The 25,914-nt window shown below is 45.5% G+C and overlaps 1 protein-coding gene across 3 annotated transcripts in view; it reads right to left on the reverse strand.

The window, feature by feature from the left end:
- Window positions 1–25,914, reverse strand: part of LOC126470034 (endothelin-converting enzyme homolog) — a 434,767-nt gene that overhangs the window by 175,259 nt on the left and 233,594 nt on the right. For all 3 annotated transcript variants that reach the window (XM_050097524.1, XM_050097525.1, XM_050097526.1), the window contains exon 3: window positions 21,750–21,885. In XM_050097524.1, coding sequence (XP_049953481.1) covers window positions 21,750–21,885 — 136 coding nt within the window. The remainder of the gene's footprint in view (window positions 1–21,749; window positions 21,886–25,914) is intronic.

Consider the following 25,914-nt stretch of genomic DNA (forward strand, 5'->3'; position numbering starts at 1 on the left):
ACTTCACAGTTGGAGGAGCTCATGGAACGAGAGGGTATCCGATGACTGGACTAGTCTGCCCGTTACGCCAACTCAAATCCCATCGAGCACGTATGGAACATACTGGGGAGACGTATTGCAGTCCCAATGGCCACCCAGCAGTTGTCTGCCGGCCGAAGTGGCCGTGCGGTTAAAGGCGCTGCAGTCTGGAACCGCAAGACCGCTACGGTCGCAGGTTCGAATCCTGCCTCGGGCATGGATGTTTGTGATGTCCTTAGGTTAGTTAGGTTTAACTAGTTCTAAGTTCTAGGGGACTAATGACCTCAGCAGTTGAGTCCCATAGTGCTCAGAGCCATTTGAACCAGCAGTTGTCATCTGCGCTGGTGGAGGAATGGAACACCCTACCACTAAAGCTCCCTATCAGTTTTGTTCCGGAATGGGAGCACGTTGCAGAGCATACATTGCCCTCTGTGGTGATCACATACCCTATCAAGAACTACATCCCGCCTTTTTTAATGTCCACAGGATCATCAAAAATCGCGATGAATTCAGTGTAATTATTTTCTTTGAATAAACATGGCATTTATGTTCATCTCATTGAATATTTCTTTTAATTATCTTGTGTACTATACTATAGCAGTTTTTTCTATGCATTATATGATCCAAGCTTCATCGAGGTGTGTTAGTTTACGTGATACGTCATGCAAAAGTTACTTTCTGATGTGTCGACAGAAGTGCCGACACAGTGTTATTTTGAGGGGGCCGATATGCACGCTATAAGCTCACGCAGAATATCGGGACGTCTGAAACAGGAAGCTCTATGAATGCTATAAAGAAAAGTACGTTGCTTTTGGAATACTTAACTTTAATCCATCCTTGTTGTATACATCGTTCTTGTTGAGACATGCTTTAGACGATAATTATCAATTGCTATGTAAGGCTAATGGCGCCTTGCTAGGTCGTAGCCATGGACTTAGCTGAAGGCTATTCTAACTATCTGATCGGCTAATGAGCGATGCTTCGTCAGTGTAGTCGCTAGCAATGTCGTCCGTACAACTGGGGCGTGTGCTAATCCGTATCTCGAGACCTGCCTTGTGGTGGCGCTCGGTCTGCGATCACACAGTGGCGACACGCGGGTCCGACATGTACTAATGGACCGCGGCCGATTTAAAGCTACCACCTAGCAAGTGTGGTGTCTGGCGGTGACACCACACTTTCGTCCGTAAGTTTTGCACACGAGTGTATTACAACGTATGTCTTCACAGGATTTAACAATTAAAGTAATACTGTTCGAATAATTTCGCCAATAATTTCGTTTTCTGAATGGTATTTTCTCCTAATTAAAGTGCTTCGTAATCTGGCGTTTGAGTTCAGGGTTAGTTCACGTGCTACTTTACACATACAAAGTTTAACTGTTTGTCGGTGACTGAAATGGAAGGTTAGATAGGAGGTTTCCTGAGGTATGGTAACCTACCACCACAAAAATTAATGTTATGGAACTCAGCTCATTCTGTTCGACCATTAGATCCAGAAGGAACTACGCAGATAGCGGCGCCCTCTTTAATACAACGCTCATTGACCTTTGGAAGATATAACGCGCAGCTGTGCACTGTCACCTGCCGATCGTGATGTTTTCATACATCACGAGTTCATTATAAACGGTGCAAAAACTCGGTCAAGACAAGAATGGGGAACATCCCGTCATTCGTGCTGATCGATTTATGGAAACCACGGGAAGCCTAAATCTTAGTGGTCATACGGGGATCAGAATCCCTATACAGAGTCTACTTCAATTTGAGATCAGTGTCTCCCCTGTCCACCAACTGCCAATGTAGGAAATTACGTCTCCTCAGACAGTGAGGCTCCAAGAAATATCTTCCATGGAGTGAATTCCAAAGCCTCACCTACCATTACAGCCTCAGTAAATGTTTTCACAGTACGTAGCTGAGAGATTAACAGGATACTAACATTAACTTAAGACTTAAAGCACAGCGATAAGCCACTGAGGTACGATATTTTTGTACAACAGCTGCTACCGGCGGCCCGCTGTGCATCATACCTCCGAGTTTGAGTTATGCATTGATTTTCTTAGTTTAGCGAGTTTAATAAAATTTGTTAATGGGGTGAAATATATAATGTGTTAATTTTCATTCTAACAAATATTAATCGGGTTGCCAAAATTTTGAGTTATCCGACAATGGAGTTGGTCTATTGAAGTGCAAATTCCGAAAAAAGTAACAATAATAACAGCGAGAAAGCCTTAACTGCAGTAAGAAATTAAAGCGAAAGAGAAGTTGAAACAATATTATAGTCTTTCATTTCTTTCCATCCCGTTGTTTCCACTTCCTTAGTAAGGCTTTGCTAAATTAACATGGGACTTTTACAAAAATTGAGCCTACTTACAGCATGACTTCATTTTTATTTTGTTAGAAGTAGGCAAGAAGGAGAGAATGCAAAACTGGGTGGCACGTAACTCAGTGATGCCACAAGACGAAATTTTCCCCTTAAGATTAACATAGAATTAGGGAATGTTCGTTAATGCCTACAGGAGGAACTGCTTACGATGGCTTTCTTATGAACAGTGCACATGATATACAATGAACTCGGATTTAAGCCAGCGTGGAAACACGACTCCTGAATATGCATCTAAAGACAAAAGCTTCAATTTATATTCGTAAATGCGCATGCGCATGTGTGTGTGTGTGTGTGTGTGTGTGTGTGTGTGTGTGTGTGTGTGTGTTTTACAATAGTTGATGCACTATGCACAACGAATTGTAAATTAAGCATCGGCTTTTAAAACAAACGGTAGCAAATTCTCTTAATATCTGGCTGACCTTGCTTCTGGTCCATTTAATTTTAAATATCATCAGGGTAAATATTTATAAATCGCGGACTACTTAATAATTATAAAGGCTTATCCAAAAGGAATGTTGCAAACTTTTTACGGAACGAGTATCTTTCATTTATAAAATGAAGCTACAAAACTGTAATGCGGAATTAATCATCCGTTGTATGCATATCATACGACAATGTTGAAGAACTTCTGTATTTTGGAATGTCCGCTTATCGTTTGATGATATCTTTAGTTCACATAATTTTGGAAATCCCCATATGTAAGATATGGTGCATTAACTGAGTGGCGAATGTGCATAATTTCTAAGCAATTTTCGGTTATGAAAATAGATAGTGTCCCCCCAAAAAACGACAGCCCAAATATCTGTTTATGTGCAGCTGTACATGTTAGCATTGTCCGCCTCCATAGCTCAATGGTCAGCACGTCAATTCGATTTGAAGAGGACCCGGGCTCGATCCCGGTACCGCGACGGAATTTTTCGTTGGTGAGAGTACTGGACCGCCGCACACTTAACCTTATGAGGCCAACTGGGAAACTAATTGAATGAGAAGTAGCAGTTCCAAGGTCAGGAAAGTCGACAACGGCCTGGAGAAGGATGTGCTGGTCCCACGCCGCTGCATACCGCATCAGATGACGCCAGGATGAAACGGCGGTCGGTCGGTACGGCTTGGTCCATCAAGGCCAGAAAGAGGAGCTTTGCTTTCATTTCAGCAACAATTCTTGGACAATATTCCGTAGGAAGAAACAATTCTTCGCCAAAATTCTGTAAGAAGACTTTCAACATTTTTATCTACACTACACGAATTACAGTATAATGCGAATTCAGTGAACAATTTTCCCGTTCCATTCACGGGTGATGTGTGATAAGAGTGACTCTGTGCGAGCTGTTATGTTACTGTCGCGATATCTACCGGAGCAATACACCCGCCAGGTTATCCGAACACGTTTACACCGTCTCAAGACTTGCGCTCTTGAGCGCCATGGGGTGTGAATTGAATAATATAACGTGACGAACTGCTGCGAAGAGAGGAAAAAAGACCGGAAAAGGCGCCCGCCTCTGTGACAGGGGGATATGCGCTGGCCCCGAATCGAATTCGCCCGGTGGGTTAACGACGGGAGCCGTGTGCCAGGTAGCCTGGATATGGATTTTGGATGGTTTCCCACGATCAGCTAGGTGCATACCGGGCTTGTACCCACGTCCCGCACCGGAGCAATACGTAGCGGCTCAACAAAATTCCAAACTTCCTCCTCGAAAACTAGTTCTCAGTGAATCAGTTTCTACCAGATAAACGGCGTCATTCTCAGAGTCTCTGCTTGTTTCAGCATTTCCTTTAGTCTCCCGCAAGGCAAATAAGCGTGCCACCAGTCACGCTGGCTGTGTTTATAAACACACGGTGTTCCCTTTTCAGTTCAACCTGACCTCGCAGGTTTGAGCGGTATTCAAGTTCATGCCATACAAATGTTCTGTGACAATCTGAACCCTGAAATATACATTCAAAGAATGAGTGAACAAGTGAGCAGACCTCATTCTTCTGCGCTGTATCTAACGTGTAAATCGAACTACAAGCCATTGGCCAGATTGAACTTCGCAAGTAGGTCACAGTAATGGGGTTTGGTTGCTCAGACGCTTCTTAATTCGGCGAGAAGTTCTCCAAAAAAGTTTCGTACAACCTGCATATCTGCGAACGTACACTATCTAATCATATGTATCCGAACACCTCTATGTAATGCACAGTTGAAGACAAGATGTCACGAGCGGAGGACCCGATAGTATAAAATAAAAGGAGGCAGGGGAGTATTGTGTTTTCAGTAGAAAAGCACTAACAACAGAATCGGTCGGTCAGGACAGCACACTGACTTCGAACGTGGACTAGTAATTGGATGTCTAAACTCCTCCCGAACAGGCCATGAAGGCCCAACGGTACCGACCGGGCGCCGTGTCATCCTTAGCCCATAGGCGTCAGTGGATGCGGATATGGAGGGGCATGTTATCAGCACACCGTTCTCCCGGCCGTATGTTAGTTTCCGAGACCGGAGCCGCTACTTGTCAGTCAAGTAGCTCCTCAGTTTACCTCACAAGGTCTGAGTGCACCCCGCTTGCCAACAGCGCTCGGCAGACCGGATAGTCATCCATCCAAGTGCTAGCCCAGCCCGACAGCGCTTAAGGGGAGTTGGAATGCCGGAAAATGGAAAAAATTCACATTTTCAGTTTTTAACCTTATAACTTAATTTGAAATTTTCTGCTTAAAATGGTGCAAAATTTGTTAAGAAATTCCAATTGGAAGTATTTTTATTTAATTTTTCAAAATTACATGTGCGCCCAGCAAAGTTACCCATCTTGTGATTTGTACACATTTAAATCTTCGCATTTCCGAAAACATTACATATAGAAGGCTGTGGATTTCACTCTTCAGTTGTAGAATCTTTGATCCTTCCATAGGTACCATTGTTTTTACGACTAGCTGTGTTTATTGTTCAGTTTTTGATCTGTGAGTGTTTGTTTTGAGCCTCGAGTTTAGTTTGTCGCTCATTTGGAGTTTGTTATCTGTCTTGTTTTGACTTTCAGTGGTGAGTGCGTAGTTTCTACGATGCCTAGGAGTGCATCATTATTTAAAAAGCGAAAGTTTCGCGGTAATAGATTTACAAATAACGTTTGTTCAAGTGATTCTGCTTCAGCACCTGTTGATGCTGGTGAAAGTTCTGACGTTTGTACAGCTGAGATGTGTGAAGGAGACACGCCCACCAGTGCATCAAAAAAGAAGTTATCAAACTGTGCAAGTGAAATTACAGATGAAGCTTCTAATGAACAATATGTTTTAGTCGACTTTCCTGTTTTTACTGAGTTTATGAAGAAATGTTTGTGTTGTAATCTTTGTGGAGGTTCTTTTGATATGAACATAACAAAATCTATAGGACTTTCCTGCAAAATTGCTATAGTTTGTGCCAGTTGTGAAAATGAGACCTGTTTTTGGAGCTCTAAAACATGCAGTAGCAATTTGTTTGAGAGTAATATCAGGCTAATGTATGCAATGAGAGCAATTGGTAAAGGACATACTGCTGCTCACACATTTTGTGCCATAATGAATCTTCCACCTCCACCTGCTAAAATTGACAATTACACTGAAGTGATAGGAGATGCTGTTCAGTCTGTAGCAGATTTATCAATGAAAGCTGCTGCCAGTGAAGCAAAATATATAAATGAAGGAAACCCAGATATCCCTGTTGCTTTTGATGGAACCTGGCAGAAAAGGGGTCACACATCCAAAAATGCTGTTGCTACTGTTACTAGTGTGGACAGCGGTAAAGTTTTGGACTATGAAGTGCTCACTAAACATTGTTACCATTGTGCATCTGGTAAGATAGAAGCAGCTCACATATGTAGCAAGAATTATGAAGGTACGAGTGGAGGCATGGAGGCTGCCGCTGCTGTGAAAATGTTTAGCAGATCAGAAAAAGAACGGGGAGTATTTTACACAAAATTCCTTGGAGATGGGGACTCCAAGGCATACAAAAGTGTTACAGAATCCATGCCATATGTCAATAAGACAATAACTAAACTAGAATGTGTCGGTCATGTTCAGAAACGAATGGGCACTCGTCTAAGGAAACTGAAACAGAATCTGAAGGACAAAATTTTGTCAGATGGTAAAACCATTAGAGGTCGCCTGTCAGATAAAATTATAAATGAATTACAACAATACTATGGTATGGCAATAAGAAATAATGCAAATAATTTGCAGGAAATGAGACAAGCTGTATGGGCCACATATTTACATCGATCATCAACTGATGATAATCCTCAACATTTTGCTTGTCCAGATGGTCCTCAGTCATGGTGCAATTATAGAAAATCTCAAGCTACTGGGGATCCTTATCACCATAAAAATTATATTCCATTGGCTGTTATGGAAGTAATTAAACCAATATATAGAGACTTGGGGCATCCTGATCTTCTGCGAAAATGTCTTCATGGTTGTACCCAGAATCAAAACGAGTCGTTCAACAACCTCATTTGGACTCGTGTACCTAAGAATGTATTTGTTGGGATAAAAACATTGAAATGGGGAGTCAGTGATGCTGTTATTTCATTCAATGATGGTCATATGGGTAGGCTAAAGGTCATGGCAAGGCTCGGCATTGCTCCTGGTATCAACACCATCAGAGGTCTTCAGCTTCTGGACAGCGTGCGAGTAAGGAAGGCTCAGTATGCAGCTGAATTTAATACAAAAAAAGCAAGGGCAGCAAGGAGAAGAAAGCTTCTAGGTGAAGAAGAAGAACTAGAAGATGACCCTGATTACTCTGCTGGACACTTTTGATAATAGAATAAAAGGTATTTGTGAATTTTCATAATAAATTACTTTAATCGCATTTTCTGGCATTTGACATTTTTAGTGTTACATGTACCTTTATCTCATAAACCACTCAACCAACAACATTCAAATTTTCAGAAATGCTGCAAAACAGTTCAAAGAGGCCACTGAACTAGAATCATGACAAGAACTGGCTTATTCTCTGAACTAGGGAAGTTTATGTTATACTTTTTCCAATAAAAAATGGCTTAATGGTAAAAAATTCATAAATACTATACCAACAAAAAGAAAACATTGGTTCTAGTTCAGTGGGCTCACAATATATGCTGAAAACCTCTGCCAGAATTTCAAAGTTCTGAAGATAATAGTTCCAAAGAAAAAGGTACACAAAGTTAGCAAATTTAACATTGGCGAGATAGGGCATTCCAACTCCCCTTAACTTCGGTGATCTGACGGGAACCGGTGCTACCACTGCTGCAAGGCCGTTGGCCATTCGATGTCTGCTGAGTAATAAATTCGTCAAGGTCATTTCAACCCTTCTAAGGCTGAGGAAAGCTTGATACACTTTTATTTTGTCCGTCTCAGTTGCATGAATATACAATTTACTGCTACAGTGGTTACAAGTGTCGGGCTGAGTCGGACATTCTCAAACCACACACACTCTTATCAAACGTAACTAGTTACGCAACATGGTACCAAGAGGCACTAACTGTTTCATATAATAAAATCAAACTGTGAGCAACAAATACGCTCATTGCTATGACGGTCAACGTGTCTCCTGATTCACCTGAACGACACAATCAGGCCTTCTAAAGCTACCTAAGTCGGCTGTTGGTGATGTGATTGTGAAGTTGGAACGCGAAAGAAGAACCGCAGCTAAACAAAAATCAGGCAGGCTTCATCTGCTGATCAACAGGGACTGTCCAGCAGTGAGCGAGGTGACGCAGTAGTTAGGGCGCGGGACTCGCGTTCGGGAGGACAACGGTTCCAGTCCTCGTTCGGCCATCCATACTTAGGTTTTTCGTGATTTCCCTAAATCGCTTCAGGAAAATATCTGGACAGTTCCTTGGGAACGCCACGGTGGATTACTTCCCCATCGTTGAAACAATCCGAGCTTGTGCTCCATCTCTAATGACCTCGATGTCGACAGAACGTTAAAACAAAATCTCCCCACCTTATCGTCAGGATTGCGGAGAGTGGTTGTAAAAAATCGCATGAAATCACTCTGTGTCTGAGATGACATGCGCCCTGTGTACTAGTATTTTTAGTACACCATTCCTCTGCGCAAGATGGTGGCACCTACGTGCGCGCAAATACAGATCAGTGTGCGTTTTCTTCCGATACTCACTATGACCCATGGTGCCATCGTCTCTTCTCTTTCCCATGACGTCTAGGAATGGTAGTCTTCCTTCTTCTTCGGTCTCCATAGTGAATTTGATGTTGGGATGCACGGAGTTCAGATGTACAAGGAAGTCAAGGAGTCTCTCCCTTCCAAGGGGACAGAAGACAAACGTGTCATCCATATAACGGGAAAAGCAATGGGGTTTCCATTTGGTTGACGTCACGACCTCTTGCTCGAAGTGATCCATACACAACTTCGCAACGACTGGCGAGAGTGGGCTGTCCACTGCGACTCCCTCCGTTTGCCTATAGTATTCTCCATTAAACAGAAAGTCCGTGGAGGTTAGGACTTGCCTGAAGAAGTCGGTGATCTTCTCGTAAAATTTCTGATCAATGAGTTCTAGAGACTCACGTAGAGGCACCCTGGTGAATAACGAAACGACGTCAGAGCTCACCATGATATCTGAGTCCACAGAACTGTGGATATAATATGGGCATTTACCCACAAAAGGACTTAGTATCTGTCAGATATTTTGTCGGCAAATATGTAGGAGCCATGATGCTGCTGACAGTGTGGTGTAATGGCACCCCATCTTGGTGGACCTTGGGGAGTCCATAAAATCTTTAAGAATTACCAGAGTGGGTCATCAAGATATTGTGACGACAAGGATCTGTGCCACCAAAACGTGTCTTCACCAAATCAGGCACCTGCAGAAAGGAGCCGTGGAGGGTCTCAGAACCCAAGCGGCAGGCAACATTCGTGCTGACATGAGTCACTATTTGAGGCCGGTTGCACCCAGTGCGCTCGATAGCTGCCGGAAGGGCCTCCTCCATGTCTCAGAAGTCACCCCCACACCCCCTGGCAAACATACCAAGTGCACACTGGTCGTATTTCCCACCCTGCCTGTTATTTCTCTGATGGGCTCCGTGGCCCGCCTATCGTTGGAACTCTCAATGTCTAGCATACCAGCCCTCCGATCCCAACCGGACTTGACAGGAATATCGGCCGCTGTCCTAACAGGTGAGGTATCCCGTGCTAGCTCAGAAGTTTTATAAACGCTTGGTAGCACCTTGTACCTGTTGCTAAGGAATAAGGAGCCAGCCGTGTGGCCCATCCCTTTTCGCCTTCTGTGCAGTGTCACGCGAACCTACCACTGTCCGCCACTCACTCTCGAGTGACGAGAAACCGGTCACATGTTGCGTATCGGTTGATGCAGCGACAGCCAAGTCAACAGGGAATTCCAATGACACCAAAGATGTTGCAGGGCTCGTCACTGGCGCCCTGATGTCGCCACAGCTCTGAGCAACTGCTAGAAGCTTGTCGACCATGGCCAACACAGCATCCAGCTGTTTACGGACAGCAACCAGTTCACTCTGATGGAAGGGTTTGCCTGGAGAACGTAACTTGCCATCAGGTGTAGTGTCAACAGTGAAATATAGAGGAACTGGTGTTACAATCGGATAGTGTTTTTTGTGGTTATGGTGCAGCCCCCTTAGGGAGCTTGAAAAACGCTAAATTCAAGCTACGAACACATTATACAGTTTCGGGTACTATGCACACTAGAGGAACAGTTCGGAGACGATGATTGTTTGCATCGGCGTCACAACGCACCCTTTCATAAAGCAGCGTCTGTGAAGCAATGGTTTATGGCAAAAAAGATTCCTGAAATAACTGCCCTGCGAAGAGTTCCGATCTGAGCATAACGTAACACCTTTTGGATGAGTTGGAACTTGGACTTCGCTCCAGACCTCGGCGTCCAATATCACTAACACTCTGGTTTTGGTTTTTGAGGAAGAATGGGCTGCTATTGCTATAATCAGATTCAGACACCTCACTGAAATTGCTCCCAGCAGAGTTGAAGCGAAGGATGGACACACCCCACATTAATATCAACTAATAGGTGTGCAGTTACTTTTGATCAGATAGTGTATGTGGGCTTAGATTCAAGGGACGAGGGGAATGGAAAAATATGCCTTATGAAGTAAAAGGAAATAACATTACCGTGGAATAAAAACAAACAAATAACCAAACTAAAAGCAGCTTGTTCAAAAGTGCTCATCTTTGTACAAATCAAAACCTGTTTCAAACTGATCATGACTGCATATCTCTGAAATCAAACTCTGCCACTGGCTAACATTCAGTACTCTACTGTTCTACCCTGTGCACTGTAACATGCTTGGACACTCCGTGGCATGCTGTCCACAAGGTGGTCGAGACTTTGCTGCCGAAACCTGCCTCACACTTTGACGCGGCCATCCTGAGGTCGTCCAGTGTGTCAGGTGGGTTCCTGTGACGACGCTTTTGAAGTTTCAACTGATCCTAAGCATTCTCAATATGGATAATGTTACCAGATACCACAGACGATTCCATCCGGTTGATTAATGCCTCATGGTGGAAGTTGATCACGTGGTGGGTGCGGTTTGCTCGTGCACTATCTTCTTGAACGACGAGCCCATGGCCGAAGTGTTAACTATATGATTGGACAACAGGTAGAAGATTCCTGTCCCAAAACTTTACAGCCCAAAAAATGGTTCAAATGGCTCTGAGCACTATGGGACTTAACATCTGAGGTCATCAGTCCCCTAGAACTTAGAGCTACTTAAACCTAACTAACCTAAGGACATGACACACATGCATGTCCGAGGCAAGATTCGAACCTGCGACCGTAGCAGTCGCACGGTTCTGGGCTGCAGCGCCTAGAACCGCTCGGCCACCGCGGCCGGCCTTAACAGCCCACATATACGCTCGACTGCGATAAGAGGTATATACTGTCCCAACTCATGTCTGACCCACTTCCCTTTTGAACCCATTGGATGGTTCAAATTGTTCAAATGGCTCTGAGCACTATGGGACTTAACATCTATGGTCATCAGTCCCCTAGAACTTAGAACTACTTAAACCTAACTAACCTAAGGACATGACACAACACCCAGTCATCACGAGGCAGAGAAAATCCCTGACCCCGCAGGGAATCGAACCCGGGAACCCGGGCGCGGGAAGCGAGAACGCTACCGCACGACCACGAGCTGCAGACGAACCCATTGGACTTCAAAATCGTGCATCGGTACATAACTTGCCTCCAGACCCTTCTAAGGCCATCATCAGCTGTCAGACAAATCTAGCATTCGTTGGCAAAGAGAACTCGACGCCATGAATCCATGTCCCATTCCGGGCGTTCCCTTAGCCACTTTATAATTATGTTGCGTTCTTCTCGGAGTATCTGTAAACCATAATCCTATGCCATCAGTTGGTGTCGTTGAGCACTATCATGCAGGTATCCAATGTTTTGTGACTCGCGATAGCGGTATAATGTTCGAAAGAGGTCACTGTGGTGTAAACTAATTCTACATCTACATACATACTCTGCAGATTACTGTAAAGTGCGTGGCAGAGGCTACTTCGAGTGGTACTACATGTTAGAGTTTCTTTCCGTTCCAATCGCCTGTGGAACACGCGAAGAATGGTTTTTCTAATCTTGTCTTCATGGCCACTAAGGGACCAATACATCGAGGGGGAGGGGGGCTGAAAAGACTATCTCTCGATTCTTCACTAAATATTGGTATGTGATTCTTTTACAAGTAGGCTTTTGCAGGATAATCGTTGTCTCTCTGCAAGCATCTGCCAATTTTAATATTACCTTTTAGTCCTACTTGGTATAGGTTACAAAAATTTGACAAATATTCTATGAGTGGTTGCCTGTTCTAAGATTAGGTGCATAGTGAGTCTCCAGACCATTGAAGACAATTCTACTCTAGTCAATGAGATCCCCGGCCGAAGACGCGCTGCAGACGTCCTAGACAGCGATGGGATACGAAACTAAATGTGCGCCCCCCCACCCCACCCCCCCTACGGCCAGGCAACCAAGAGTGTTGGTCTGGGGCGTTGTCTCTTTTCGTAGCAGCACCCCTTTGTTTGTCATCCGTGGCTATAGCAAAGCCATACGTCTCGACATTTTACTCTCCCGTTTGTTGCCCTTCATGGCAAATCACCCTGGGCTTACATTTCAGCATGATAATGCCCTCCCGCACGCATGCACGCATCGAGAGTTTCTACCGCTTGTCTTCGTGCATGCCAACCCTACCTTGACCAGCAACGTCGCCACATCTCTCCCCAATTGAGAACTTTTGGAGCATTATGGGCAGGACCAACCAACCACCTCAGGATTTTGACGATCTAACGCGCCGATTGGACAGAATTTGGCACAACATCCCTCAGCAGCACATCCAACAACTCCATCAATCAATGCCAAGCTGAATAACTGCTTGCATAAGGGCCAGAGATCAACCAACGCGTTATTGACTTGCTCAATTTGTGAAGCTCTTTCTCTTGAATAAATCATCCAATTTTTCTGAAACTGTAATCATTTGTTTGTCTGTATATGTACACCACATCTACCGATTTCCGTCTCATTTGGATAATTCCTTCGTGGTGCGTCTTGTTTTGCTTAGATTGTAATTGTCTGCGAGATTATTAATGAAAACTATGAGCAGTAAGTGTCCTAAAACAAGTCCCTTGGGAACGCCCGAAGTTAGCTCTACTACCTACGATGAATCTCCATCAAAAATAACATCCTGTGTCCCCCCTATCAAGAAATCTTCAATCTAGCAATAAACATTGTTTGATACTCCAAACAATCATATCTTTGATAGTAAGCGTTGGTATGGTGCCAAGTCAATTGCATTTTGCTAATCAAGAAATACTGTTTCCTTGATCCACAGCTCTGAGGATGTCATGTAACAAAATCACAAGTTGGGTTCCATAATATCGATGTTGTCGTACAACATGCTGGTTGTCACCGTGGAAGTCATTCTGTTGGAAATACCTCATAATGACTGAGCTCAGAATACGTTCTAGAATTCTACGACTGATGGACGACAGTGAGATTTGTCAGTAGTTTTGTGGATCACTTCTGCTATCCCTCTTGTGAACAGGCGTGACCTGCTCTTTCTTCCAATTACTGGGCTCGGTATTTTTTGTTCAAGGCATCTGCGGTGTTTTATCGTTTAAATGGGTGAATCTGACCAGGGTTCCATCGAGACCTGAAGCCTTGTTTTAGTTGTAGCGATTTTAGCTATTTCTCAGCGCCAGTGACACTAATATCTGTACAAACTCATTTTGCACTGTCGTGAAAAGTAAACTGGTAAGTACTTCTGTAACTTGCTTAGTAAGGGGTTCACCATTTGAAAAGGGGTTCACCATTTAAGCTTTTGCTTTTCTACCCTCAATTTCAATTCCATTAGTGTCTGGTCAGTTACTATGATGCTAGTGACGGCCTTTACACATGACCAGAATTTCATTGGGTTTTGTGAGAGATCTTTCTCTAGTATCTTCCGCCGCGGATGTCGAACACGCGCCAGGACAAATGGACGTGGTCAGCCCATAGAGGGCTCCGCCTCCTCGGCGGCTATTCCGCGCAGCGGCTCTCGCGCAGCGAGGGCGCCACCGCTACGCCACGTGCAGACAGCAGCCAATAGCCGCTCCCTCCGGTTTCGTATATAAGGACCCGCTATGCCCTAGTCCAGGTATCCTGCTGTTCCCTAAACCTAACAAACCCCCCTCTGATACTTCTTCCTATCGTCCAATCTGCCTCAAGTCCGTGTTCAGTAAGGTCTTCGAGGCCATCCTCTCTTGCCGTATTCACCGCTACCTTAACCAGCACCGCCTCCTTCCTCTTACCCAATGTGGCTTCCGGCCTTCCTCCTCCGCCGACGACCGGCTCCTTAACATTACCAATCTTCTTTCCCTCCAGCTTAATTCCCGTCACTCCGCTATCTTTGTTTCCCTTGATCTCCAGAACGCCTATGACCGTGTCTGGCATCCCGGGCTCCTCTTCAAACTCCAGACCTATGCTCTCCCCATCAACTTCGTCCATCTCGTTGCTTCCTTCCTCTCCCATCGTCCCTCCTATGTGACTATCCACAATTCCAACTCCCGTACTTTCTATCTCTCTGCCGGCATGCCCCAAGGTTCTGTCCTTTCCCCTCTCCTCTATCTCCTATACACTGCTGATATGTCTAAACCTCCCCCTCCTGTTCATCTTCTCCAGTTCGCTGATGACACCGCCTTCCTAGCCCTTTATCCTACCCTTCAACAGTCCCAATCTACCCGCCAAACCCACCTTGACCAATTCACCGCTTGGTGCAACCAGTGGTTCCTCCGTGTTAATCCCTCCAAGACCCAGGCGATCATCATAGGTCGCACCACCCGCTCCTTCCGCCTCCATGATTTCTACCTCACCATTTATGGCCGTCCTATCCACCTCACTCCTACCCCCAAATACCTTGGCCTCACATTCGACCGCCACCTCACCTGGACTCCCCATCTCCTTACCATCCAAAACAAAGCTCAAAACCGCCTCCGCCTCATGAAACTCCTGTCCGGCCAGACATGGGGTCTGCATCCTTCCACCATCCTTCACACCTACAAATCCTTGATCCGCCCCATCCTCTGTTATGCCAGTGTCGCTTGGATTTCCGCCCCTCCCCGGTTCTATAAAGCCCTCCAAATCCTAGAACGCCATGCGCTCCGCCTCGCCTTCCGCATCCGCCTTCTGTCCCCCACATGCATCATCTACGACCTCGTCCCCTTCCCCCACCTTCTCCTTTTCCTTGAACACATCCGCACACTATATATTGTCTGCCGCCTTGATCCCCCTCACCCCCTGGTGTCTCCCTTCCTCTCCACCCCCAACCAGTTGCCACGCCTTTACCGTTGTGTCCCACCCTCTCTCCATCTCCACACCCTCCATCTCCTTTCCCGACACAACTTCCACCGTCTACCCCTCCCGGATGATGAGCTTCGCTCTGACATCTACCCTTCCTACCAACTCTAACCCCATCTTCCTGCCTCCTCCTCAGGGCTCCCTCTCCTCCCCCTCCCTCCTCCTGAGCGGCTTCCCCCTCCTACTCCCCCTCCATCTCTTGTGCCTCCTTTCAGTGTCTCTGCACTCCCTCCTGCCCTGTCTTCCCTCTTCCTCTCCCGCCCCATGTGTCTCCTGCCGGTCGTGCAGTAGCGTTCTCGCTTCCCGCACCCGGGTTCGCGGGTTCGATTCCCGGTGGGGTCAGGGATTTTCTCTGCCTCGTGATGACTGGGTGTTGTGTGATGTCCTTAGGTTAGATAGGTTTAAGTCGTTCTAAGTTCTAGGGGACTGATGACCATAGATGTTAAGTCCCATAGTGCTCAGAGCCATTTGTCTCCTGCCTCTTCATGAAACCACTGATGCCCCTCCTCTCTTCATCCCGCCGCTTCCCCTGAGGCCCCATGCTCTCCCCTCCTTTTCCATCCTCTCTGCCCTTTCCCTCGGCAGGTCCCGCCTGGCAGTTTTATTCTTCGTCGTGTGTGCTCCAAGTGGGTTTTAAGTGTGTTGTTCCGGAGTGTTTTTACTACTGTGGCCGAATTTTAACGTGTGCATGTCCATTCAGTGTCTTCTCTGAGTTTTGAAGACTCGCCAGCTGTGTTTTTTAACTTTCTGGTGACTTTTAACTGTCCTCCATGAACGTCTCCGTGTTAGTCTACTTTTTACCTCCATTTTCTCCCATTATTCTGTTTTAAGTTCCTCTTTCTCGCCTTATGTATGTAACATTTTATTCTTATTTGAAGTTGTTATGTCACTCGACTGAAGAGCGGCGGATTGTGCCGCTGACAGCCCTCTCCTGCCCATATGGGGCAGGGGAATGAAATCACAATAAAGAAAAAAAACCTAGTCCTGCCAGTCTGGTACTCGCTCTGGATTTCGTTTCTATCTCGGCGGTACTGCGTTCTGGTCGTTGCTTGTTGTTGACATTTGGCTGGCTCTGGTTCTGAGTGGATTTACTGTTGGTTTTTGGTACTGTGGTTTCCAAAAGCCTCCATTGTTTATCTCTTCCTTGTTGTGTCGGTCATAGTCGGTCGTGGTCGGTTGTTGTCAGTTGTCGTTGGTCTGTCGTCCGACTCGTCCTGTGTTTACCCGGTGGTGCGTGCTCCACCGCCGGCGGCTTCCCCGCCTAGCGGCTCCGATCCGCAGCCCAAGGCGTTCCCGCAGTTGGTTTTGGTTACTACACTTTCGATAAGATTTTGTTACAGCAATCACTAAAGGCTTCATGTATTGGCTTATGCAAGACAAACGTGTTTCCTTCAACGTTTCTCTATTTATAGCCCTATATATTATTTTAAGTCTATTATGCAATAGTCGCTGTTTCTTTAGATGTTTCTTTATAGTGACTGTATACCATTGAGAGTCCTTCCGATCATGAACTGTTGTACTATGTACTTATGGATCCATATGGATGGATGGTCAGCTATTTTTCTACACTTGAGCCATAGTTCTGCATGCTAGTGCCCAGATTTAAATGATTTGAGCTGTTCTGTGTGATATAACACGACAGCCACTTTATCTAACTTGCTAAAAATGTAAATCTTCGTTATTGTTTTAGCTGCTCTTTCCACTATGGCAGTCACTGTCACTATAACGGACTCAACGTCACTGTTATCACTTTAAATATGGATATCCTCAAAGAGGTCAGATCTGTTTCTTGCCATTAGATCTAATACTGTATATACTCATGAGACAAAACATTATGTCCACTGCCTGTATTGAGAGCGAATTTCCGACGGGTGACGTAGCGAGCACGTGACAAGGTAACTTAAGTATACAAGCAGAGCAGAGACGAATGGGGAATCATTCTTGCGATGATATGTGCCGAAAATTGGGGAAATCCACGGACGTAAGCGACTTTGACAAAGAGAAGTTTGTTATGGCTCGGTACGTGGGAACTAGCATCTCAGGAACGACGAAGCTGGTCGGTTTTTCGCGTCCTACTGCCTTGAACATCTGTGGAAAATGTTTGAACCGCTGCGGAACCATATGTAGGTGCCGAGGTGTTGGACGTCCACGCCACATCACAGGATGTGGAGGTCGGAGGCTTGTCCACTCTGTACACCAGGATGGGCAGCGATGTATGGCAGACCTGACGACAGAACACATTCCTGGTGCAGACACAAGTGTTTAGGAGCACATATTTCAGCACACATTGTTCAACATGTGACTCCTCAGCAGAAGGGCTATATGTGTTCCCATGTTGACACGACGATATTGTCAGTTACGATTGCAGTAGGCACGGGATCATCGAGGTTAGACTGTGGATCAATGGGAACGTGACGTATACTCGGATGAGTCACATGTCTTGAACTAAGTGGTCGATTGCCATGCCCAGATATGCCATCATCCTGGCGAATGGCTGTTCGAAACACACACATTGTCACTGACAGTGAGGGCTGTATTTTGCTATAGGAGACATTTGCCTGGAATTCCATTGGACCTGTGGTAATAATCGTAGGCAAGATGACAGTTGTGAACAACGTAAATATTATTTTAGATCACCTGCAACCCTTCATGGTTGATGTTTTCCCCAACGGCGATGGCATCTTCGAACAGGATAATTATCCCTGTCACAAGGCAAGAATCGTGCTACAGTGGTTTGAAGGGTATGATACTAAAATGAAGCTGATGTCTTCGCCACCAAATTAGGCTACCATGAACCCGATGGTACACATTTCGCACGCTACCAGATGCCAAAAAATGGCTCTGAGCACTATGGGACTTTATTGCGTTCGAAAGGAGGACCAACATGCTATTAAGCAGATGGTTATAATTTTTTGGCTCATCAGCGTATTTCCATGATGAGTGGGCTTCCGAGCGGTTTTTTCTATACATTCATCAGATAAGGTATTTAGTGATGTTTCGCAGGATGTCTTTTCACGCACAGCACTTATAAAGCTGCAATTTTCTCAATCGATTCTTAAATGATTAGTGTCTCCTTCAATATATTTCAGGAACATACGTAATGATGAACTAATATTGTCTATTAAACTGCTAAGTGTCATCTGGGAATGAGTCTGGTAGTCGATTGAACACTCGATCACAGGTTTATGTCCAATAGTGAATGTTGCTCAAAACATCACACATGAAGTTTCAATTCCTATCTAGTTGAATTTGAGTTTCTTATCTACTGTGCCAAATACATTATATTCATTTCCCTTTCGATACACGCTTAAATTTAGTCTTGTATGAGTCCCAACACTTTTTAGAACTGCTTCAAACCCTCGGGATTTGTTGCGAATGCTTGGGTAGTTGATCACTAGCATTTTAATCGTTTCACCTGTGGGGCCATTTCATTGGGTCTTCCACTAACATATAGGGGTCTGCTAAAGCTATCGTTATCTTGATTGGATGGTGGGTCGTCGAAGCTAAAAAAAATCTTGTGTGCTCTACACATAGTAAGTCACCTGGGCAGCAGTACACCCTTGACTCATTTTGAGGGGCCTCACAATTCTCAACGCTATGGCGTAAGTTGAAGAGCACAGCTGGTAGAAGAACCTTCGAAGTGTATGTTTCGAGCTTTCCACTCACCCTCGCCTCAAAGCCAGAGGACCCCCATCACTTCTGGGGACAATGTTGCAGACTGTGAGTTTCTTTGGTACTCCATGAGCATGGGTGGTCTTCGCAGCTCTCTCTGCCTGTCGTTGGAATGAACCAGTTATGTTCTCGAACCTCTGATGACAGGCACCGTGCTGTGGTGCCCTAGAAAGCAGGCGTCGAAGGCACCACGCACAACGTCTAAGTAGTTTGGGTTGCCGCGAGCTTCGCTCCTACGGAACGGACGCCACGGGAAGTATGAGTTCCGGAACTCCTCGGTCAGACCAGCAGGTGGCGACAACAGGCCACCAGGCGGCGTGCACGGCGACGGTAGAAGCTGTTGACGTACGGCAGCACCTATTCCGCAGTGCGACGTGCTCGAGATAGCCCCGCAGCTATTTAGACCCGCACGTGAGCTTAGCAAGCGAGTTTCATCGCAGCAAGCAACCGACAAAAAGATCTCAGCAAGTCTCGCTATGGACTCCAATACTGTCTTCCAGCACAGCACCTCCGCCTGGACTCTAAGTGAGATCGGCGACGTGCTGGGTGGGACTTGGTACTGTTCCCACTATTTTTACTTTACCGACAAAATAGTGCTTTTTATCTTTTCTGTACGGTTTGGTCATCGGAACTTCTCCCGTGAAGTACACTGTAAGATCTTTTGAAAGTGTTTGCTTCCGCGACGTGAGCTAGAGCATACTTCCAGACTCGAGAATTTAGGAACTTGTTTTATGTTGAACTTCGGCTTTATTTAGACTTCACGATTTTGTTCACTTTCGTTTCAGGAACTTTGATATTGTTTGCCAGTAGAGAACTACTGTTTCTTTTTAACTTGTGTAAGAGCTTCGTTTAATTTCAGACTTGAAGGAACTTTACATCCACAGTACGTTGAAGGCTTTGTTAAAGCTGCGTTCGAGAAATAAATTTGTTATATTATCGCTACCCGTCTTTCTAGTGGACATCTCCGTGGAACCAGACATTTCACACCGTTCCTTCCAACGTTAACTACTACCTGCAGATTGTTGCTCTTTGTTCCCTGAATGGTTGCCGGAAAAGCCCCTTCAAAAGGCAGATTCCCGTGCTGACAACACTCTTGCCGTAAAGTGACACTGCATGTACGCTCTAAACTTGAAATCACCACAAAGCCATGCTGACAGACTGACAAGTGTACACACTCTCTTTTAATTTGTATACAAAGAGAGTTCTACTGAACTACACGGAGAATGCTATTACTCAAGTGGCTACGTAGTTTATCGAAAACAGTGCTGAAGGAAAGGTTACCCGTCAAAAACACGAACATTTAAGTTGTGAGAATAGCGCAAAACATCTTTTGAGTATTTTATACAGGGTATAACTAACCTTCTAAAGTTTGTAGAGGGTGCCGTGAGCAAGTATTTATGGATAGGAACACTTGTCTGGAAACGTCATTTATCGTGGCTAATTATAAATTATACACTACTGGCCATTAAAATTGCTACACCACGAAGATGACGTGCTACAGACGCGAAATTTAACCGACAGGAAGAAGATGCTGTGATATGCGAATGATTAGCTTTTCAGAGCATTCACACAAGGTAGGCGCCGGTGGCGACACCTACAACGTGCTGACATGAGGAAAGTTTCCAACCGATTTCTCATACACAAACAGCAGTTGGCCGGCGTTGCCTGGTGAAACGTTGTTGTGATGCCTCGTGTAAGGAGGAGAAATGGGTACCATCACTCTTCCGACTTTGATAAAGGTCGGATTGTAGCCCATCGCGATTGCGGTTTATCGTATCGCGGCATTGCTGCTCGCGTTGGTCGAGATACAATGACTGTTAGCAGAATATGGAATCGCTGGGTTCAGGAGGGTAATACGGAACGCCGTGCTGGATCCCAACGGCCTCGTATCACTAGCAGTCGAGATGACAGGCATCTTATCCGCATGGCTGTAACGGATCGTGCAGCCACGTCTCGATCCCTGACTCAACAGATGGGGACGTTTGCAAGACAATAACCATCTGCACGAACAGTTCGACGACGTTTGCACCAGCATGGACTACCAGCTCGGAGACCATGGCTGCGGTTACCCCTGACGCTGCATCACAGACAGGAGCGCCTGCGATGGTGTACTCAACAACGAACCTGGGTGCACCAATGGCAAAACGTCATTTTTTCGGATGAATCCAGGTTCTGTTTACAGCAACATGATGGTCGCATCCATGTTTGGTGACATCGCTGTGAACGCACATTAGAAGCATGTACTGGTTACACGTCTAGGTCACCTCTTGTTCGCATTGACGGCACTTTGAACAGTGGACGTTACATTTCAGATGTGTTACGAACCGTGGCTCTACCCTTCATTCGATACCTGCGAAACTCTACATTTCAGCAGGATAACGCACGACCGCGTGTTGCAGGTCCTGTACGGGCCTTTCTGGATACAGAAAATGTTCGACTGCTGCCCTGGCCAGCACATTCTCCAGATCTCTCATCAATTGGAAACGTCTGGGAAATGGTGACCGAGCAACTGGCTCGTCACAATACTCCAGTCACTACTCTTGATGAACTGTGGCATCGTGTTGAAGCTGCGTGGGCAGCTGTACCTGTACACGCTATCCAAGCTCTGTTTTCCTCAATGCCCAGGCGTATCAAGGCCGTTATTACGGCCAGAGGTGGTTGTTATGAGTACTGATTTCTCAGGATCTATGCACCCAAATTGCGTGAACATGTAATCACATGTCAGTTGATGTATAATATATTTGTCCAATGAATACCTGTTTATCATCCGCATTTCTTCTTGGTGTAGCAATTATAATAGCCAGTAGCGTACTATTGCGTGTTAGTGCAAGTTAATAAATAGAAGAGAAGAGAGATGCAGGCGATATTTACCGGCGTGCAGGAGAGCGGGCGTGTACGGCCTGGAGAGGAGGACGGCGGACACGATGAGCAGCGCCAGCAGCAGCGCGCCCATCACCACCAGCAGCAGACGCTCCAGCAGTGTGCGCGACTGCCACAGAGACCAGCCCTGCACAACAACACAACACGTGCCTCACTACACAGGCGCTTGCTGCACTTTCGTATATTACAGCCTCTGCAATTGCAGTACCGACGCTCAGAGTATTTCACTATCAGTAGCGCTTGCCGTAGTCGTTGAAACCAGCTCCGTGCAACAAATAAACTGTAGGGGAGTAACTGCAATATAACATTGCGAATGTCACTGGAAAACGCACATTATCAGCAGGACCAATTCCAAACTTGTGCTTGAGAACAGTGTATACTGACGTGACACAAGTCATGGGTTATCTCCTTATATCGTGTCGGACCTTCTTTTGTCCATCGCAGTGCCGCAACTTAATGTCGCATGGACTCCATAAGCCGTTGAAAGTCCCTTGCACGAATATTGAGCTATGCTGCGTCTATAGCCGTCCGTAATTGCGAAATTGTTGCCGGTGCAGGATTTTGTGCACGAACTGACCTCTCGATTATGTGCCATGTTGCGCGATTTGGTAGGCCAAATCATTCACTCGAACTGTCCAGAATGTTCTCCACACCAATCGCCAACAATTGTGACCCGGTGACACGACGCGTTGTCATCCATAAAAATCCTATCGTGGTTTCGGAACGTGAAGTTCATGAATGGTTTAAAATAATCTCTAACTAGCCGAACATAATCATTTCCAGTCAATGATCGGTCATAGTGATTAAAATTCTTCTGGGTATTACGCCGCGTCATTGCTAAAAACTAACAACAATAATAAACTAAAACCGACGTTTCGGCCGAATTGCAACGGCCTTCCTCAGGGCACGACTGGTTTTGCATGGGGATAGGTGCTTCTAGTTATTACATACTATCGATGTCTGACGTCACTGTTGTAAAACATTTAATTGGCCCTCTAATATGATTAGCTAGTCAGTCCACTTCCGCGCACACCAGGAGGAAAACTTGCCGACCAGAAGCCGAACGCTGACTGGCGGACAGCTACCAATCGTTAACGATATGGACATCCACGAATAGCCTCTCGCCTTCCATCTTCCGTTATGTAATGACTAGCCAATCACATTAGAGGGCCAATTAAAAGTTTTACAACAGTGATGTCAGACATTGATAGTCTGTAATAAATAGAAGCACCTATCCCCATTCAAAACCAGTTGTGTCCTGAGGAAGGCCGTTGCAATTCGGCCGAAACGTCGGTTTTAGTTTATTATTGTTGTTAGTTTCTAACAATGACGCGGCATAATACCCAGAAGAATTTTAATCACTATGACACCGGCCGTGGAATCCTACGTTCATATATCAATGATCGGTCAATTTGACCAGAGGACCAAACCCCCTCCATGTAAACACAGCCTACACCCTTCTGGAGCCACCACAAGCTTGCACAGTGCCTTGTTGACAACTTGGATCCTTGGCTTCAAGGAGTCTGCGCCATACTTGAACCCTACCGGCAGCTCTTCCAAACTGAAATCGGGACTTATCTGGGCAGGCCACAGTTTCCCAGTCGTCTTGGGCCCAAACGATGTGGTCACCAGCCCAGGAAGGCGCTGCAGGCGATGTCGTGATGTTAGCAAAGGCACTCGCGTCGGTCATCTGCTGCCGTAGCCTATTAAGGCCAGATTTCTCTGCACTGTCGTAACGGATACGTCGTACTTCCTACATTAATTTCTGCGGTTATTTCACGCAGCGTTGCTTGTTTGTCGACACTGACATCTTCCCACAAACGCCGCTGCTCTCAGTCGTTAAGTGAAGGCTGTCGGCCACTGCGTTGTCCGTGCTGAGAGATAATGTCAGAAATTTGGTATTCTCGGCACACTCTTGACACTGTGGATTTCTAAATACTCAATTCCCTAACGATTTCCAAAATGGAATGTCCCATGTGTCTATCTCCAGCTACCAATCCACGTTCAAAGCCTTTAGTTCACATCGACGGCCATAATCACGTAGGAAACCGTTCCACATGAATCACTTCAGTACAAATGATAGCTCCACCAATGGACTACCCTTTTACACCTTGGTTACGCTATACTACCACCATCTTCAACTGTGAATATGGCTATCCCATGACATCTGTCACGTCAGTGTATAACTGTTTCTAAAATATGCCAGCATTATCTAGAAAAATACAACGTACAGATTAATAACTCTCTCTCTCCGTCAAGTTCATTAGCCACTCAAGCCTACTGCTCAAGTCTACTGCCCAATATATCGACGTCATGCGGCTGCAAGCCCGAAACTTAATGGAATTCTCATTGCGTAGAGAAAGTTTCGAGAATCAAACTGGAGTGTATTCTATAGTTTCGTGTGTGGTGCATTTTGGAATTGCTTGAGACCCGCTATGTTCTGTGTTCCGCACACGTTACTGTGCCTTCTCCAGCGAAAAGAGGAATATGAATTAGAATAGCCATACTTTGCTTTTAAAAATTTTTTTTCGCCTGTCTCCATAATAGAGGTCGCTAGAAGGTGATTAGAATATTGAAGATAGAGGGAGTTTTCATTGCAAGTATTTGACGGCCAAGGGGCGGATCTGATGTGGTACAATTCGTGATCACCAGACTTTGCCGTAACGTCCTGGCTTAGATTCCAAATTACTCCTTAGCACTGCTCGAAATGAATCGGTTTTACCGTCTCCAGTCTCTGTCTCTTTGCCGTCATCAATACAAACACGACGTTAGCACTGTACGCAATTATCGTCTTCACTAGCAAGAAGCAATTAACGCCCTGGCGGCGTCGGGATTATTAGAGAGAATCAGCAAAAACGCGCAACTGTAAGGATGAGAAAAGAAAACTGCCATGATTTGCACGAAAGAAAAAGTCTGAGATTTGCCTAGAGTGATAGTGGGAAAGCCACAGACACTTTAAATCAGGATTGCAAACGGAGACGCGAATCTTGCTCCTCCCGGAAACGACTCCTGCCTCATCAGCAGTGCGCTACCTCGCTCAGTGTTTCCTAGCGATCAGTTGCCTAAATCTAAAAGCGCTACTTTATTCAAACTCAGTACGTACTTTTACACTTTGAAGTTCAAATGTTGGGCTTCACCTGTGGCTAGCCGTTGATTTTACTTATTGTAAGACTTAACATATATTTTTGCACAGTCACGCTCTCTCCATGTCAGTTTTCGACAAAGTAAAAATTCTATATACAGGGTGTCTCACCTAATTCTGCCACCTCAGATATCTCTGGAACAACAATAGATATTCAAAAACGGCTTTCATCAGCATGGACGTACGGCAGGGGCTTAGGAAATCAAATATTACGCGAAATTTTAAAACGTAAACAAACACTATTTTCGACACAAACTTGTGTCTTTTTAAACGGACACCCCCTATTATTTCGTATGCAATCAATAGAATGATAAATCACAAAAATAATGGCGTTGGTTGGATCGCAATACATCAGTTACATCCCGAGAAATTGCGAAGCGTAGTTGTGGCTTATTACATTTGCCATCTTCTAGTCGATATGCTAGCCTTCAGTAATGAAGAAAAACTATATACTATTTTAACTTGTGGCAAATGTCACAGAAATGCAACCGCAGCTGTGACAACTGTATGGTGAACGCTACCCAGATCGGCGGTGTCCGTCACATCTCACCATTACAAGACACTCGCGGAAACAGGAAGCTGGCTCCCACAAAACGTCGACGTACAATGCCAGCGACTGGCAATGGAAACGAAATTGCTGTTCTGGCTGCTGTAGAGCACAATCCTCAGGTGCGTGTACGAGAAATTGCACGAGGTGTAGGAATAATCCACAGTAGTGTGTGCAGAATCTTGCTTCGGCATCGGTTTCATCCGTTCCATATCTCACTGCACCAAGAATTGTACGGGAATGACTTTGAATCCCGCATTGCATTCTGTCGTTTTGCACTTCAGCAGTTGCAAAATAATCCAGTATTCCTAAGCAATGCGTTGTTTACGGACGAGGCTTCATTTACAGCTGGCCGCTATGGTCGAGCGGTTCTAGGCGTTTCAGTCCGGAACCACGAGGCTGCTACAGTCGCAGGTTCGAATCCTGCCTCGGGCATGGATGTGTGTGATCTCCTTAGGTTGTTTAGG

This window comes from Schistocerca serialis, chromosome 3, assembly GCF_023864345.2.
Source record: "Schistocerca serialis cubense isolate TAMUIC-IGC-003099 chromosome 3, iqSchSeri2.2, whole genome shotgun sequence".
In the NCBI taxonomy this organism is placed as follows: domain Eukaryota; kingdom Metazoa; phylum Arthropoda; class Insecta; order Orthoptera; family Acrididae; genus Schistocerca; species Schistocerca serialis.